Here is a 13960-nt window from a genome sequence, read left to right as displayed (position 1 = left end):
AACAACTTGCGGCCAGGGTTTTTATGATAATTTCTTTACGAAACATAGTAATTTACAGTGCATTCTAAAAGTCTCTTCTGGTGATGTTATAAATGTTTCAAACTGACCTTGTATTAAGTGCTTAAAAACACTTTAAATATATTTTGCCAACGTAAATGTAAGCACATGCATTTAAACACCAGTTACTTTCATAACACCTTTATCATACAAACCCATGGTCATGTACAGTGAAGCATACGAGAAATAGCACTCTACGAAATATTCCATCACCAAATGTAACTTAGTTTGTAGGGGTCATGCCTATTCTGAAGTTCCATAATTGAAGGCCAGCCTTGCGTATGGCGAGTCGGAGAGTTGGGGCGGCGTCGGCACCATCTTCTCCCGATGGGCGACTGCCACTGCTCTTCTAAATCAGGCCGAATATACTTGTCTTCTAGACATTCTCCTATAAACTTCTGGTTGCTCGCGACAATGGCGGACTTCCGATGACATCATATCTGCTGTTGATATTGGGAGGTTTTTTTTTTTTTTTTTTTTTTTTTTTTTTTTTTGCATTTCGGGTTGCATACATCTCAGGCTTCAGGCTTCCGGAGCACCAAAGCTTCGGCATCACTAAAGCTGACACTAGCAACACAGAATGGTAAGGGAGGGGTTCACTTCACACCATAACATTTGTGTTAGGATGGTAAAAGCGCTAGATATTTTTGACTGAGTGGTTATTAAATGTGTGTGTGGAGGGGTAGTGTGTTACCGGGGTGCGATGGCTGCGGCAGGACAGCCGACCGGACCCGCCCCAGGAGACGCAGGCCTCCGTGAAGAGTGAGCTGGCGAGCGACGACACGGAGAGTGCGTCGGAGATATCGCGGGTGCTCATGTCGGAGGTGGAGGACTACGAGCCGGTGGGCGGGGGCAGGTTCCAGCTGCAGACGGAGGGCCGGGACCCCCGCATGCCGTCGTCAGGTGAGGCCCGCTACGCCCTTTCTTATACAGTGGAACACTAGGGTATGTACTGCAGTATGGATGAATATGAATGGAAATCCTAGCCATATTATTGTTTTGTAAGAGAAACTTTGTTCCCTTTGCAAATGGGTGTCAGACAAATCAATGATCATACTGATAGATTGTTTACCCTACTCATTGTTTACTCTTAGTTGATACCTGGGGGGGGGGGGGGGGGGGGACATTTCGTACTAGTGATGGGCACCATTTAATAAAAAAAAAACTATCGACTAAATCGATAGTACGAATTTATCGTTATTCGTGACTAATTTGAAAATCATTCAATTAAATTAGTCTTAATAGTCGTATTCACTCGTTCCCAGCCAATCGGTGTGTTGTATTTGTTGGTGTTTAGTAGTAACTAAAGTTCATAGTTCACTTTGAGCTACATTTTCATGATTATACTTTGTGATGATGCTAGCTCACAAATCCACATATCATTGTACGTAAATTTTGAAGATAAAATTGTTTGTTGAATAATGTTTTAAAAAAACTCCTTGCTCCTGTAGCAAGTTCATGTTCGAGGTAAGAAGTTCACAATATTTTGGCTGCAAACTTAGGCAGTTATGCAAGCTCAAAGAGTTATTTTCAAAAAATAAAATGTAATTAAACTTTTTTTTTAATCATTATCTAAAAGGAAATTTTTATACTTAAAGTAGTTTACCAGTATTTGATCATTTTCACAAGTAGGTTAAGTACAAAAAAATTGCATAATATGATAATGGTTGTTAGGTTAGCTATATTAAAAATACTATAAAACTGTGTAAACGGCTGGTTAGCTAAATTATAAGTCAGTAATTCCTACCTCAGTTTCAAATGATTTTGCAAAATTTAACTGTAGCTAACCTAATCTAACAAACTATCCACACTGTTTTAAAGTATTTAAAATGTTGGTAACCTAATTTATAGGGGTGTGCGGGAAAGGAAATTGAGCTTCGGGGAAAATCTAATTTCACTCTGGAAATCACGAAAATACATTATAAGCTGTGGAGTATGAGATCAAACTTATAATTTTTGTAATATTTTACCACAACATTAAGTTCTAAAAACAATACCACTCTGGTGAGTCACAAATTTCATGAACTAAACCTAAAGAAACTAAACAATATACATGACATTCTTTATACTTATGAGTTGTATCATCTGTCGAGGAAATGTTTGTGATCTCTTTGAAGACAGGTTTTTAAAAAATGTTCTTTTTTCATGCAAGAAAACCATTTCTTCTATATGTTGGGTGGCCAAAGATTCTTGCTTTGAAGACACTATATTTCTAGCGGATGAGAAAACCCTTTCAGTTGCTGGTATTCCCAGATATAACACTGCTAACTAGCATAAATTGGGCAGTATCATCTTATTTTGTTCCCACCAAATCAGTGGGTCTCCAGTTCTCTCTAGTAGCAGTATATTTAAATATGTCGTCACTTCTGTGTTTTGATTAGCACCTAAGAGAGACTTCGCAGCTAAATTATCAAATTAATGCCACAATGAGGAGTGGCTAGATTCATTAGCTGATTCATTTTTGAGTGCCTGCAAAATAAAGAAAAAAATAACTTAAAACTAGTGGTGCACCGATAAGACTTTACCGATTACCGATTCGATTACCGATTATGAGAGCAATAATCGGCAGATACCGATTCAGTTACCGATTATAATGAACAATTTTTTTTTTTTTTTAAGTGTAATAATGCACACAAAAATTTTTATTCCCATGTGAATTTAATAACAAGATTAGGTAAAATTGAGAATACAGTTATAATAACAGTATAAAAATATATAAAATACACTATTAAGTCATTGCAAAGTGTAAATTAAATTAACTTCTATTTAAATATTTGTTATTGTAAACAACTTGAACTACAGTCTAATAATTGTAATTTACAATGGGTAAGTTTTTGTTGCGGAAAACTAGCATTATTATCGACTATCACATAAGGTTGCATCAAGAAATTACAGTTTAACAATGTAAACATGCTGCTTTATTTTGTTCACTTGAGTTTATAGAAAAATGTTTCCACACTTCATTTTTTTCCTCCCTACTCGCCATCTCATTATAATTATATAAAAATGACTAAAAACCAATTCTAGCACATGTTATTTTATTTATATTGACTGAATATATAAAATTATAAATACTTTTTCACTTTTCACGTCACATACAAATAACACAACAACGGATAATGTTACCAAAGACGCCCATAACGAGTTGGTAAAATACAGTGATAAACTCTAGAAGGTATCGGGACCACGATTTTGAACCGCTACTACGACTCGAAAAGATCGATTGTCATAGAATCCACTGCAACTGTTTGTGGTATTTTGATTGCGTGACATCTATTTTACGTCTCTGGCTATAGGTAATGAACAAGGCCACTAAACAAACAAAAGACGAAACGTAAATAAACATGTAGGAAAAATGTATTTTTTATTGTTCGAGGCAATGACATTTATTAAACTTAACGAAATATCTGTAATTATATGACGGAGTTAGATGAATTTTGTAATATATACAAATATTACGGTATTTCGTCCTAAAATCTGTAACAAAATATTACACGGTAAAAACCTACTTAATTACGCCGGGACGTAAATAATCAGCAAAGTAATCGTTAAGATAATCGCCGATTACGATTAATCGGTAAGTACCCATTATCGCCGATTACGATTCATCGGTATCCGCATCGGTGCACCACTACTTAAAACCTTTAACAAACATCTGAGATGCTAACTACAACAGGGTGACCACAGACCGGGAAAACCGGGAAAAGTCAGGGAATTTAAAACGGGTCAGGGAAAACCTGGAAAAGTCAGGGAACAGGGTGGCCACTCACCGGGAAAACCGGGATTTATCAGGGAAATCATGTTGATCGGGAATTATCAGGGAAATCACGTTGATCGGAATTATCAGGGAAATGTCAGGGAATTTTTTTAATAACCGGGAATTTCTTGTGTCATGTATATTTCCGCAGAGCTGCCAACCATTACGGATTTTCCGTAATTATTACGGATTTAACACAATATTACGGAATTACGGAACATCGCTGGTTTATTACGGAAACAAGGCTTTGTGCTGCCGGGTAATGGAAAAAAATTCCGTTTCTGGCGTGCGTGTTTCGTGAACGCAGTTCGAATACATCACGTGGTTGTGCAGATAACGGAACTGATAAATGTGCGCATGTACTGTCAAAATAAGTAGATTAATTATTGTGTTTTGTAATAGAAATGGTACGGTATTACGTCCGTTGTACGATACAACTAGTACATATTCTCGGTCTTTTCGTTTGTTAGCTACTTACATCACGATAATTTTTGTACGGTACTTTGGCTAACCTGTCTTGTGTTATTTACTATCTTGAAAGCCATTTTTTTCATCAAAGTGTTTATGTCGTGTGTACAGACGTGAAACTTTTTTATGTTCGATAGTGTTGTGTTCTTCAGTGCCGGTTGTAGAAATGAAGCGTGTGACAGAACAATGTGTATCTGGGGGGGGGGGGGGGGGGGGGGGGGGGGGGGGAAGAACGTTATTCTTCAGAACTTTCGACCAAACTATATAAAAGAATGGCCATGCTTGTCATCTTTAAATGTTTTGGAACACCACGCTTTTTGTAATGTATGCACGTGTGACTTTTCGATTGCGCATGGTGGAAGGGATGACTGAGGACGGCATATTGAATCAAAGAAACATGCAGAACATTTTAAAGCCGTGACGAGCAATAAATCTATATCGTATTTTTTCGCTACATCTGAAGAAACGAAAGTAACAAACGCAGAGTTATTGTTTACAAGTTTTTTGGTAAAACACAATTTACCGATAGCAGTAGCCGATCATTCGGGTAATTTGTATAGAGCTATGTTTCCGGACTCAAAAATTGCACAGAAATACAGCTGTGCGAGAGCAAAAACATCTGCCTTAGTGGAGTATATGGCTGGTGAAACTAAAATGAAACTGTTGAATCTTTAGTAAGTGGACCATTTGCTTTAGCTACAGATGGGAGTACTGATTGTAATGCAGTGAAGATTTATCCATTAGTTGTTTCATTTTTAAATCAAACACAAGGTAAAATTTGCACTGTACTGTTATCCCTTGTTGAGAGTACTAAGACTAAGAATATTTCACAACTAGAAATATTACACTTCAAAACTGAATTAAAGAACAGTTATCAAAAGTTGTGTGAAAAAATTTTTGAGCGCTCGCCACTGAAATACCCCATTACATAAAACAAAACACAGACTGCAGGTTATTGAACGGGACTCTATAATGTAAAGTGACATATTTAAAATGTATTTGTTATTTAACGAACTTCTGTATGTATATAATGAAGAAAATACAGCAGAGTGCTAAAATATGAGTAATCTCTTTCTTTAATATTATATTTTTTCATCAAAAGTATGTTTTTTTGTAATTGTAAATATCAGGGAAATTTTGAATTTTTAATCAGGGAAATCAGGGAAAAATCAGGGAATATTTTTGGTGACTGTGAGTGGCCACCATGGGGAATTTTTTGATGGTTCAGGGAATTTTTTTAGATGAGTTGTTTTCTGCATTTCAACAGCGATTTTTGCTATAACAACATTATTTAGTAGTGCTATTTTCACAATTATTTCTGTGTATTTTCGTGTACACTCCAATAATCTGCGGGTTTTTTTCTTTTCTTTCTTCCTTTGTAAAATGTGTTCTGGAAATTTGACAACGCCGCACGGCAACACTGCAGGACACTAGTTCCGTCATTATTTAATGTTGGGTAACCTGTGGTTTCAAAATGAACAACTGACATCTTGGACGGGTTTGAAAGTATATTTTTTTACGAGAGATGCAATTATTACCGAAGGTTTGAGCTTCGGGAAAAAAAAAACTTGAATTGATTAAAAATTATAAGGAAATGTAAAATCTTACTACGAGAAGAAAGTTTTTAGTCGCATAAGGTCGTATACGTGGCACTCTACTGTTGTAAACAAAACTAGTCACTAGCCATTTGTACATTAATGCTGCTTTTGTTTTTTCATCAAACTGCGCGAATTCAGTTACCGCGATGTAAATTTTAATACCCCAGTCTAGAATAGCACGTCTGTAATTCCAGCTAGCACGAAATTGCCACTGTAAAAAAAAATATATAAATTTTTGCCGTGATTTTATGGAAAAAAACACCATGAATGTACTGATTACAAACTGCAGTTATGTTTACAGCAGTTAAGCGCCATAAAACATCACGTTGTAAATAAATACATGTATCTAAATATGGCGAGCGGTAAATATTTTATGGATTAACTGAATTATAACATGTTAAATTGTGATACGACGGGAAAAAAAACAACATTAATGTAATGGCTACCGACCACAACTTTTTTGTGTAGAAGTGCCATAAACATTCTATCGTAAATACGTGTACCAGAATATAGCGGGTTGTAAATATTTGTCTTATGAATCAACTCTGAATTATAACATGATTATCGTGGTGCGACGGAAAGAAACACCATAAAAGTAATGGCTACCGACTGCAGTTGTTTTGTTTGCAACAGTAAGACGTCATTAACATCTCGGTCACAGATGATTGAAATCATTTCCTTGTTAGATTCAAAAATACATCGGAAAATCGCTAAGGAAGTACACGCTACGAATTCTCACATCAATTAAACTTTTTATTGCAATACCACTATCACTCAAAACTAGGGATGGGTCGATTCGATTCTCCGATTCCTCGATACCACCGATTATTAAAAAATTTGGGTACTCAGTATCGGGTACTAAAAAAGGGCAAGGTAGGTTAGGAATCGGTTAAGTAAGAAAATACAGAAGAAATATATTTTCGTCTGAACTTTACTTACTTATTTTAATACATCTTACCTGCCGTATGCGCATAAAATTCCTAATAATGCTCATTATTATTAAATATTAATTTTATACTAATAAAAATAAATAAAAACAATGTTACCGGGCATGTTTAACCTCTAATTAAAACTCCACGATCGAAGAACATTATTCCTCACTCATATATTAGACGTAAATAAATTGTAAAAAGACTTATTAATTTTATTTGCAGTTAAGAAAAGTCCATTGTTTTTTGTGAAGAAAGTGACGGTTATGAAACGAGATCACATCACGTGTCGTCACCATTTTAGTTGTGAGCCATTCAAGGATGATGGCCTCCACAAAATCTCTGGTGGCCATAAAATATAAAGTCAAGTCGAAACGTGTCGATTCGTTGCGTACGGGACAAATTGTATAATGAAAGCAACAATTGATTTTAAAGAATTCTCTGGCCATACCGCCAACAGAGGCTCGTGTTTATTTCTTGCAAAGGAAAACCGTAATAATTACTAGAAAAACACTTGAAAATAGTTTTAGCAAAACAATATTTGTGCCAAATAAATAGCATAAATGCGCAACAATTCACAGTAACCTCAATAGCACGACGGTGAATTACGGAAAATAGTTTTAGCAAAACAATATTTGTGCCAAATAAATAGCATAAATGCGAAACAATTCACAGTAACCTCAATAGCACGACGGTGAATTACGGCAAATATTGTTTTGCTAAAACTATTTTCAAGTGTTTTGCTAGTTTGTTAGTAAAAAAAATGTTCGCCGACTGTCGTTTCAAATTACGATGCGAATGGTCTGATATTGTATCAACATGTCTAAAGTTTGGGAACATTTTTGCATCAATAGTGAAAATGACAAATATGCAATTTGTAATCATGGTAGTGCGCAAATTTCACGGAGCGGTACTTACAAATCTACAACCAATTTAATGAAGCATTTGAAATCCCGGCACACATTATTACCAGAAAAAATAGTTTTGAAGAAAAAAAAACTATTGTTTACAGCACTGTCACCAACTAAGTCAAAAGGTACCACAGAAAAAAGTAGTGCTACCTTTGAACCCATTTTGAACAAAGATATGTTATCGGCGTTATCGCCTGTTAAAGAACCCTGTCTAAATGTTGAACTTCTTTGTGCACAGCCTAGTACTTACTAGCAAACAAACTTTATGTGAAGATGCTTCTTCACTGGTAATTGAAAAAAAAAAAAAACCTAAACATTTAATCCTAAGTTTATAATTATCCTTTATACATGTTATTATCATTATGTAATGCATTCAATTCTTAAGTAGTTTTAATTATGTGACCAGAATTACCAGGAATCGAAAACTGGAATGACTCAGAATCGATAATCGAAATTTAGGAATCGGTACCGGTATCGGAATCGATAAAAATGTGTACTTAACCCATCCCTACTCAAAACACAATTTTTTTTCTCCAGTCGCGCATAAGATTTTCCACGACAATGTGTTTTTTTTTTTTTTTTTTCATTCCTACACCACGGGTTACCGTAAAAGTGTTTTAATTTTGTCGAATTTTAAACGTAATAACAAAGGATCCAGCTACTTGCGACAGCAGGCTGATAGGCGCACGCACGTGTGTTGAAGGTCACGCCTGGGCGGGCAAGCCAACCAGCTGACTGGCGTTAAATACGATACCACTTATCTTCCGTTACGCTGTGAAAATATTTTCTTCATTTAAAGTATTCGGTGGTAGGCTTAAAAATTATGTGACTTATTTATTGTCAAGTGTTATTCTACGCATATATATTATGTAAAGATTATTTCCAACACATTAAATATTTTAGCCTTATATTTATGGGGACTAGTGCTTCAGAATACGCGGTAAATACGGACCTGACATTAAACAAGTGAACGAGATATTTGCAACGGTGTATTTATCTTGTCACGACTTGACCGGGTGCACAGTGGCAATGTACTTTCTGCATTTATTTATTACGCTTTAAACGTAGATTTAGCGAAAACGGGACATTTGTTTATTGTTCATAATGAATGCCTATTTGCAAGAAGAGAACTATATTATTATTTAGGATGTTACGCATACATTAGTTACTTCTTAGTCTATATTTTATTTGTGAAAATACCGCCTATTCGCAAGAACACAAGCTTTCAAGAGGATTGGCTAAGAGATGTTGAATTTTCGTCATGGTTGATGCCGTCAAAGGTAAACAAAAATGAAGCTAGGTGTTTGTTTTGTCAGAAAACAATTTCATTTAGCAACATGGGAAGACGTGCCATTACAAGCCACATGCAAGGTGAAAAGCATAAGAAAGCTGCGAGAAGTAGAAAAACTTCCATTAACTTGGACGGGTTTGTAACTAATTCAGTAAAATCCGAGCAGCCTGATAAAGGGTTTCATAGCTCACAATCTGCTTCATCTTCCTTGTCGAGTTCTTTACCTGTGTTAACATCGTCTGCAAATCTCGCCTGCATATCTGAAAATGATTTAACGAAAAATTTTGATGTTTCTGTGCCATTACATAAGGAGTTACATGGAATGAATGCATTTGTTCTTGGTGAAAATGTAACACGTGCTGAAATAATATGGTGTCTTGAGACTGTTATGTCACACAAGTCCCTACGCTGTGCAGCAAACGATGTGTCCGTTTTTCAGTTAATGTTTCCTGATTCTGAGATAGCTAGGAAAATGCAGCTTCAGCGAACCAAGATTGGTTATGTTATTTTGGAAGGGCTCGCTCCATATTTTCATTCTGAGCTTAAAAAGGAAGTAATGGAATGTTCGGAGTTGGTAGTAGGGTTTGATGAATCTCTGAACAAAGTGGCTCAGCTAGGTCAAATGGATATCATTGTGCGATTTTGGAATAAAAATGAGCAACATGTTTCAACTAGATATTTTTATTCAGAATTTCTTAATCATGCTACGTCTGAGAAGTTGTTGGAAGCATTCACACGAGCTTTGTCAGAAATTGACTTTGCCAAGATTTCTCAGTTGTCAATGGATGGCCCAAATGTATATAAAGTTCCTTCGTGATCTGTCTGTTAGTTTAGCTACTAAAGATCCTGATGCCCCTCTGATTTTGGATATTGGTACTTGTGGATTACACAATGTACATGGTGCTTTCAAAGCAGGAATAATGGCAACTGAATGGGAAATTATTGAATTTTTAAGGGCTTTGTACTCATTATTCAGGGATGTTCCTGCTCGACGTGGAGATTTCATCCATTTTTCTGGTTCCAAACTTTTTCCATTAAAGTTCTGTAGTGTCCGTTGGGTCGAAAATGGAAAAGAGGTGACCAGAGTAATTCAGATACTACCCAAGGTGATTCAGTATGTTGATGCTGTGAAAAAAGATCCAAAATTGACTCCAAAATGTAAGAGTTTCAATACTGTGGCTTCAGCTGTTAAAGATAATCTGATAATTTGTAAGCTTACATTTTTCCAGGCTCTAGCAAGTGAAGTAGAGCCTTTTTTGACAAAATTTCAGTCAGATAATCCAATGGCCCCATTTTTGTATGAATCACTTAAACATATACTGGGAGCTCTGATGTCAAGATTTGTCAAGGCAGAAGTAATGAATGCTGCTAGCTCTGTAACAAGTGTAGACATCTCAGAATCCAAAAGTCTTGTTACTGCAAACGAGGTGAAGTTGGGATTCGCTACAATGGAAGCCTTGCGTAAAATCAAGACAAAAGTAAGAGAAATTGATGAGAGGTCTCCATTGAAATATGAACTTACGAAGGGTATATCAAATATCATGCTTGGATCCTGAAATAGCTTTGCAGCCAAATGTTAGAGATAAGAGATTAACATCCACATTGCAGCACTTAGTACAAAAAAGGCATATGACCGGGACGGAAGCTGATGCAGTTCAACGCCAATTCGTGTATATTACAGGAACTGAAGTTTTTAAAGAAGAAATGAAGAATTTTTCTGAAGAGCAAGATAGATTGGATGAGAGTTCTTTCCAGTTGTAAAAGTGATAAAAAAGAACTTGAAAGGTTTGTGAAAACAATTCTCATTCTTTCTCATGGAAGTGCGAGACTTGAGAGAGGATTTTCAGTAAATAAGGAATGTATCGTAGAAAACCAAAAAGAGGAATCTTTAATAGCACAGAGGCAGATATACGATGCAGTTGTGGCACTTGGTGGTGTCAAAAATGTTACCATAATGAAACCCATGATACATGCTGCACGAAATGCAAGATCCCGTTATCAAGAATACTTAGAAAAAAGAAAAGAACAAGAAAGGGCTCAAGAATATGCTGAAAAAGAAAAAAGAAGAATTGCAGTAGAAATTAAAGAATTAGAAAAGAAAAGACAAGCACTTATCGAAAATGCAAAGAAAGAAACTGCGCTTCTAGAAGAGAAAATAAAGTCTTTAAAATATTGCAAGTAATATTTCAAAGGAAATGTTTGTAGTGTTGGTGAAAGTTGTTTTGTTTATTTCTTTTGTAAAATATGCATAACATCTCATGGGTAGGTTTATAAGTACACTAGAGTCCCGTTATAGCGAGGTGTCACGGTTCCGGGTTTGATCCTCGCTATAACCGTGTCCTCGCTATAACCGAATTGGACAAATTTTGGCCCCCAAAAAATAAAAATTAACCGAAAATAGCATAAAAATTGTGTTTAAACCTGTATAATTGGAAAATAACAGGTTATATTAACGAAATCTTAATTTCTGTGAGCAGATGTGTGAATTCTCTTTAAAACGATACCCCATAAGTACGGATGCGATCACCGATTGCGTCAAAATAACCAGAATACCCTACCACGCCACGTAAGTATAGAATCTCAGCCCGCGGCCGACGCAGCATTGTCCTGCTATCTGTAGTCGACGCGGGCTGTCTGCTGGCGGCCATGTTGGTTCGGGATGTTGATAACAGGTAGTGCTAGTGTAGCGCGACGATTTAATTCCTTACAAAAAAGCAGGAGTGCAGCTGCGGCAACGCACGTACGCCTCAAACGAAATAGTCGCTGGAAAACTATACTTTTTCATTTAAAGAAACCTGTCAACTTTTTTAGAAAATAAATTTGGGATTAAACTCAAACCATCACCACCCCTTTCCCGGACAAATACCCCAACAACTGACCGAAACAAAAGTTACAAGAAAACTGTCCTAGCGATTCGGAAATAAATACGGTAGTGCCTACTAGAGATGTAAAAGTAACGAAAAAATGTGTACCCGTATGTATTCGTTACTATAACAATTAGTACTCGTTACTATCATTACGTTACTCGTTACTTCTGATACCGCATAATTTGCTATGTTTTATGTTGCAGCAACGAATCCAGTCGTATTGCGTACGCGTACAGTATGACGTCGCGTAAATGATAATAAATAGAATATAAACAATTAATAGTTTTTGTTAACCAAGAAACAATTAAATTTCATTAGAGCTGCTTTTTAATATTATCTCTTTTAAGATAACAACAAAAAACCGTGAAAATATACGCGATTATAAAAACAAAAACATACATATTTCTAGGGCTGTGCGAATGTTCGGTATACCGATACCGAAATCGAAATTTTGCTACTTTCATTTTCGATTTCGGTAAGAATTTCATCTGTCCAAGTTCGTTTTTAGCGAAATATTTCGAGCCAAACGAAAGTTCAATAGCTTACCGAAGTTCCGTTTGTTCTAGTTGAAAAAGAACTCGTAATTTAATAAAAATGTACAGTAGAATACCGGTACAATAACGTACCTTATTATAAAGTATATTTCACTTAACAAATTTTTTTTAAGTCCCCGCCAAAAATCGTATCTTCGCCATGCAAAACGATTTCAGTTTAAAGTATCATATTTTCACTATAACGTAAAAATTCTACTAGTAGCGTGGCATTACTACACCAAAATTTACTTAAACTGGTAAATAAATTTCCAGCTAAATGATTAATGTAGTAGAACAAACATACACAAATACCACCGCAACGTATTTTCTAACCTCTAAATTCTCAAAACAAAGTTAACAAACAGTTGCGCGCACAACCATAGATTATACCGTACGTAGTATGCAACGTGAGCAACACAACACCATTCGATACATCGAAAGACGGAAGTTTGAGAGAAGTATTAATTATTTAGACAAAAGTGTTACGCTACGCTAAAAATACTGTTTGATGTCTGTGCCGGGATTGTTTATTGTTATTGTTGAGTTTATTTTCAGGTTACGTTATTTAGACACCGCATTGTATTTGTGGTACAATATGAATGATCCTGGAGATAAAAAGAAACGAAAGCAATTCACGCTTAAGGAAAAAGTGGATATACTCAGAGAACTAGACAAGGGGAAAAAAGCAAGTCGCAGTTGCTAATACATATGGCATTGCGGCTCTCCTGTAGCAATTTTTTATGTATTTTTTTTCTCTTTGTAAAGATATGTATGCATGTTTCAGTACTAAGTACAAAAACTTGAGGTACCTGTAAGTACTTAGCACTGAGATTCTACTGTAATGTCTTTATATGATTTGCTTGTTATTACTAATAATGTAATAACATATGCAAATCATATAAAGACATTAATTAGAAAAAAGATTTCCATTAAGATTAATTTACGTGGTGATGAAAGAACTCACATTAATGAAAATACGGTAAAATCATAATTTGAACAAACATGGCAGATAAACAAAATTCAACCGTGATTACAGTAGGCCTAGGTATCAAAACAAAATCATGCAATATTTGAAAAATTACCTGATTCATTTGCTTTCAAACAGTAGTGTAGGTACTATATTCATAAAACATACATTCCAGAACTGTTAGTACAGTATTTAGTATTTACCGTATACACATAAACAAAGAACGTACCTACTTTTATTCGCGCACAGCCAAACAAAAACATTGTTGTCTGCTTTATTTAAATTTTACATACTCTGACTGGCATATAAAATCCTAATAATATACAGCCAATTAGACAAAAAGGTCAACAAGTCACTGCGTGTAATGACCACTTGGCAGCAACCATTTGTTATGTTTTGTTTTGACCATGTCCCTTGCCTGGTCTACAGCTTCCTGAGCTAGCCATGTGTGACAGTGGTGCAAGATGGCGGCCATTCCGCAGTATTCACGTATTTTTTCATCAGTACCATGCACATGATAAATATATTATCATAGACTGCGACATTACGACTGTAAAGGAAATAGTCTGTGCGCTGAAAGAT

At 35.7% G+C, this 13960-nt stretch overlaps 1 protein-coding gene across 6 annotated transcripts in view; it reads left to right on the top strand.

Moving 5' to 3' along the window:
• Nucleotides 1–13960, top strand: part of LOC134537954 (transcription factor E2F6-like) — a 157084-nt gene that overhangs the window by 93373 nt on the left and 49751 nt on the right. For all 6 annotated transcript variants that reach the window (XM_063378972.1, XM_063378968.1, XM_063378970.1 and 3 more), the window contains exon 9: nucleotides 774–960. In XM_063378972.1, coding sequence (XP_063235042.1) covers nucleotides 774–960 — 187 coding nt within the window. The remainder of the gene's footprint in view (nucleotides 1–773; nucleotides 961–13960) is intronic.

The sequence above is a fragment of the Bacillus rossius genome, chromosome 12, assembly GCF_032445375.1.
Source record: "Bacillus rossius redtenbacheri isolate Brsri chromosome 12, Brsri_v3, whole genome shotgun sequence".
NCBI classification, from domain to species: domain Eukaryota; kingdom Metazoa; phylum Arthropoda; class Insecta; order Phasmatodea; family Bacillidae; genus Bacillus; species Bacillus rossius.
Note: the sequence above shows the minus strand (reverse complement) of the source record. Positions and strands in the feature narration are given on the sequence as shown.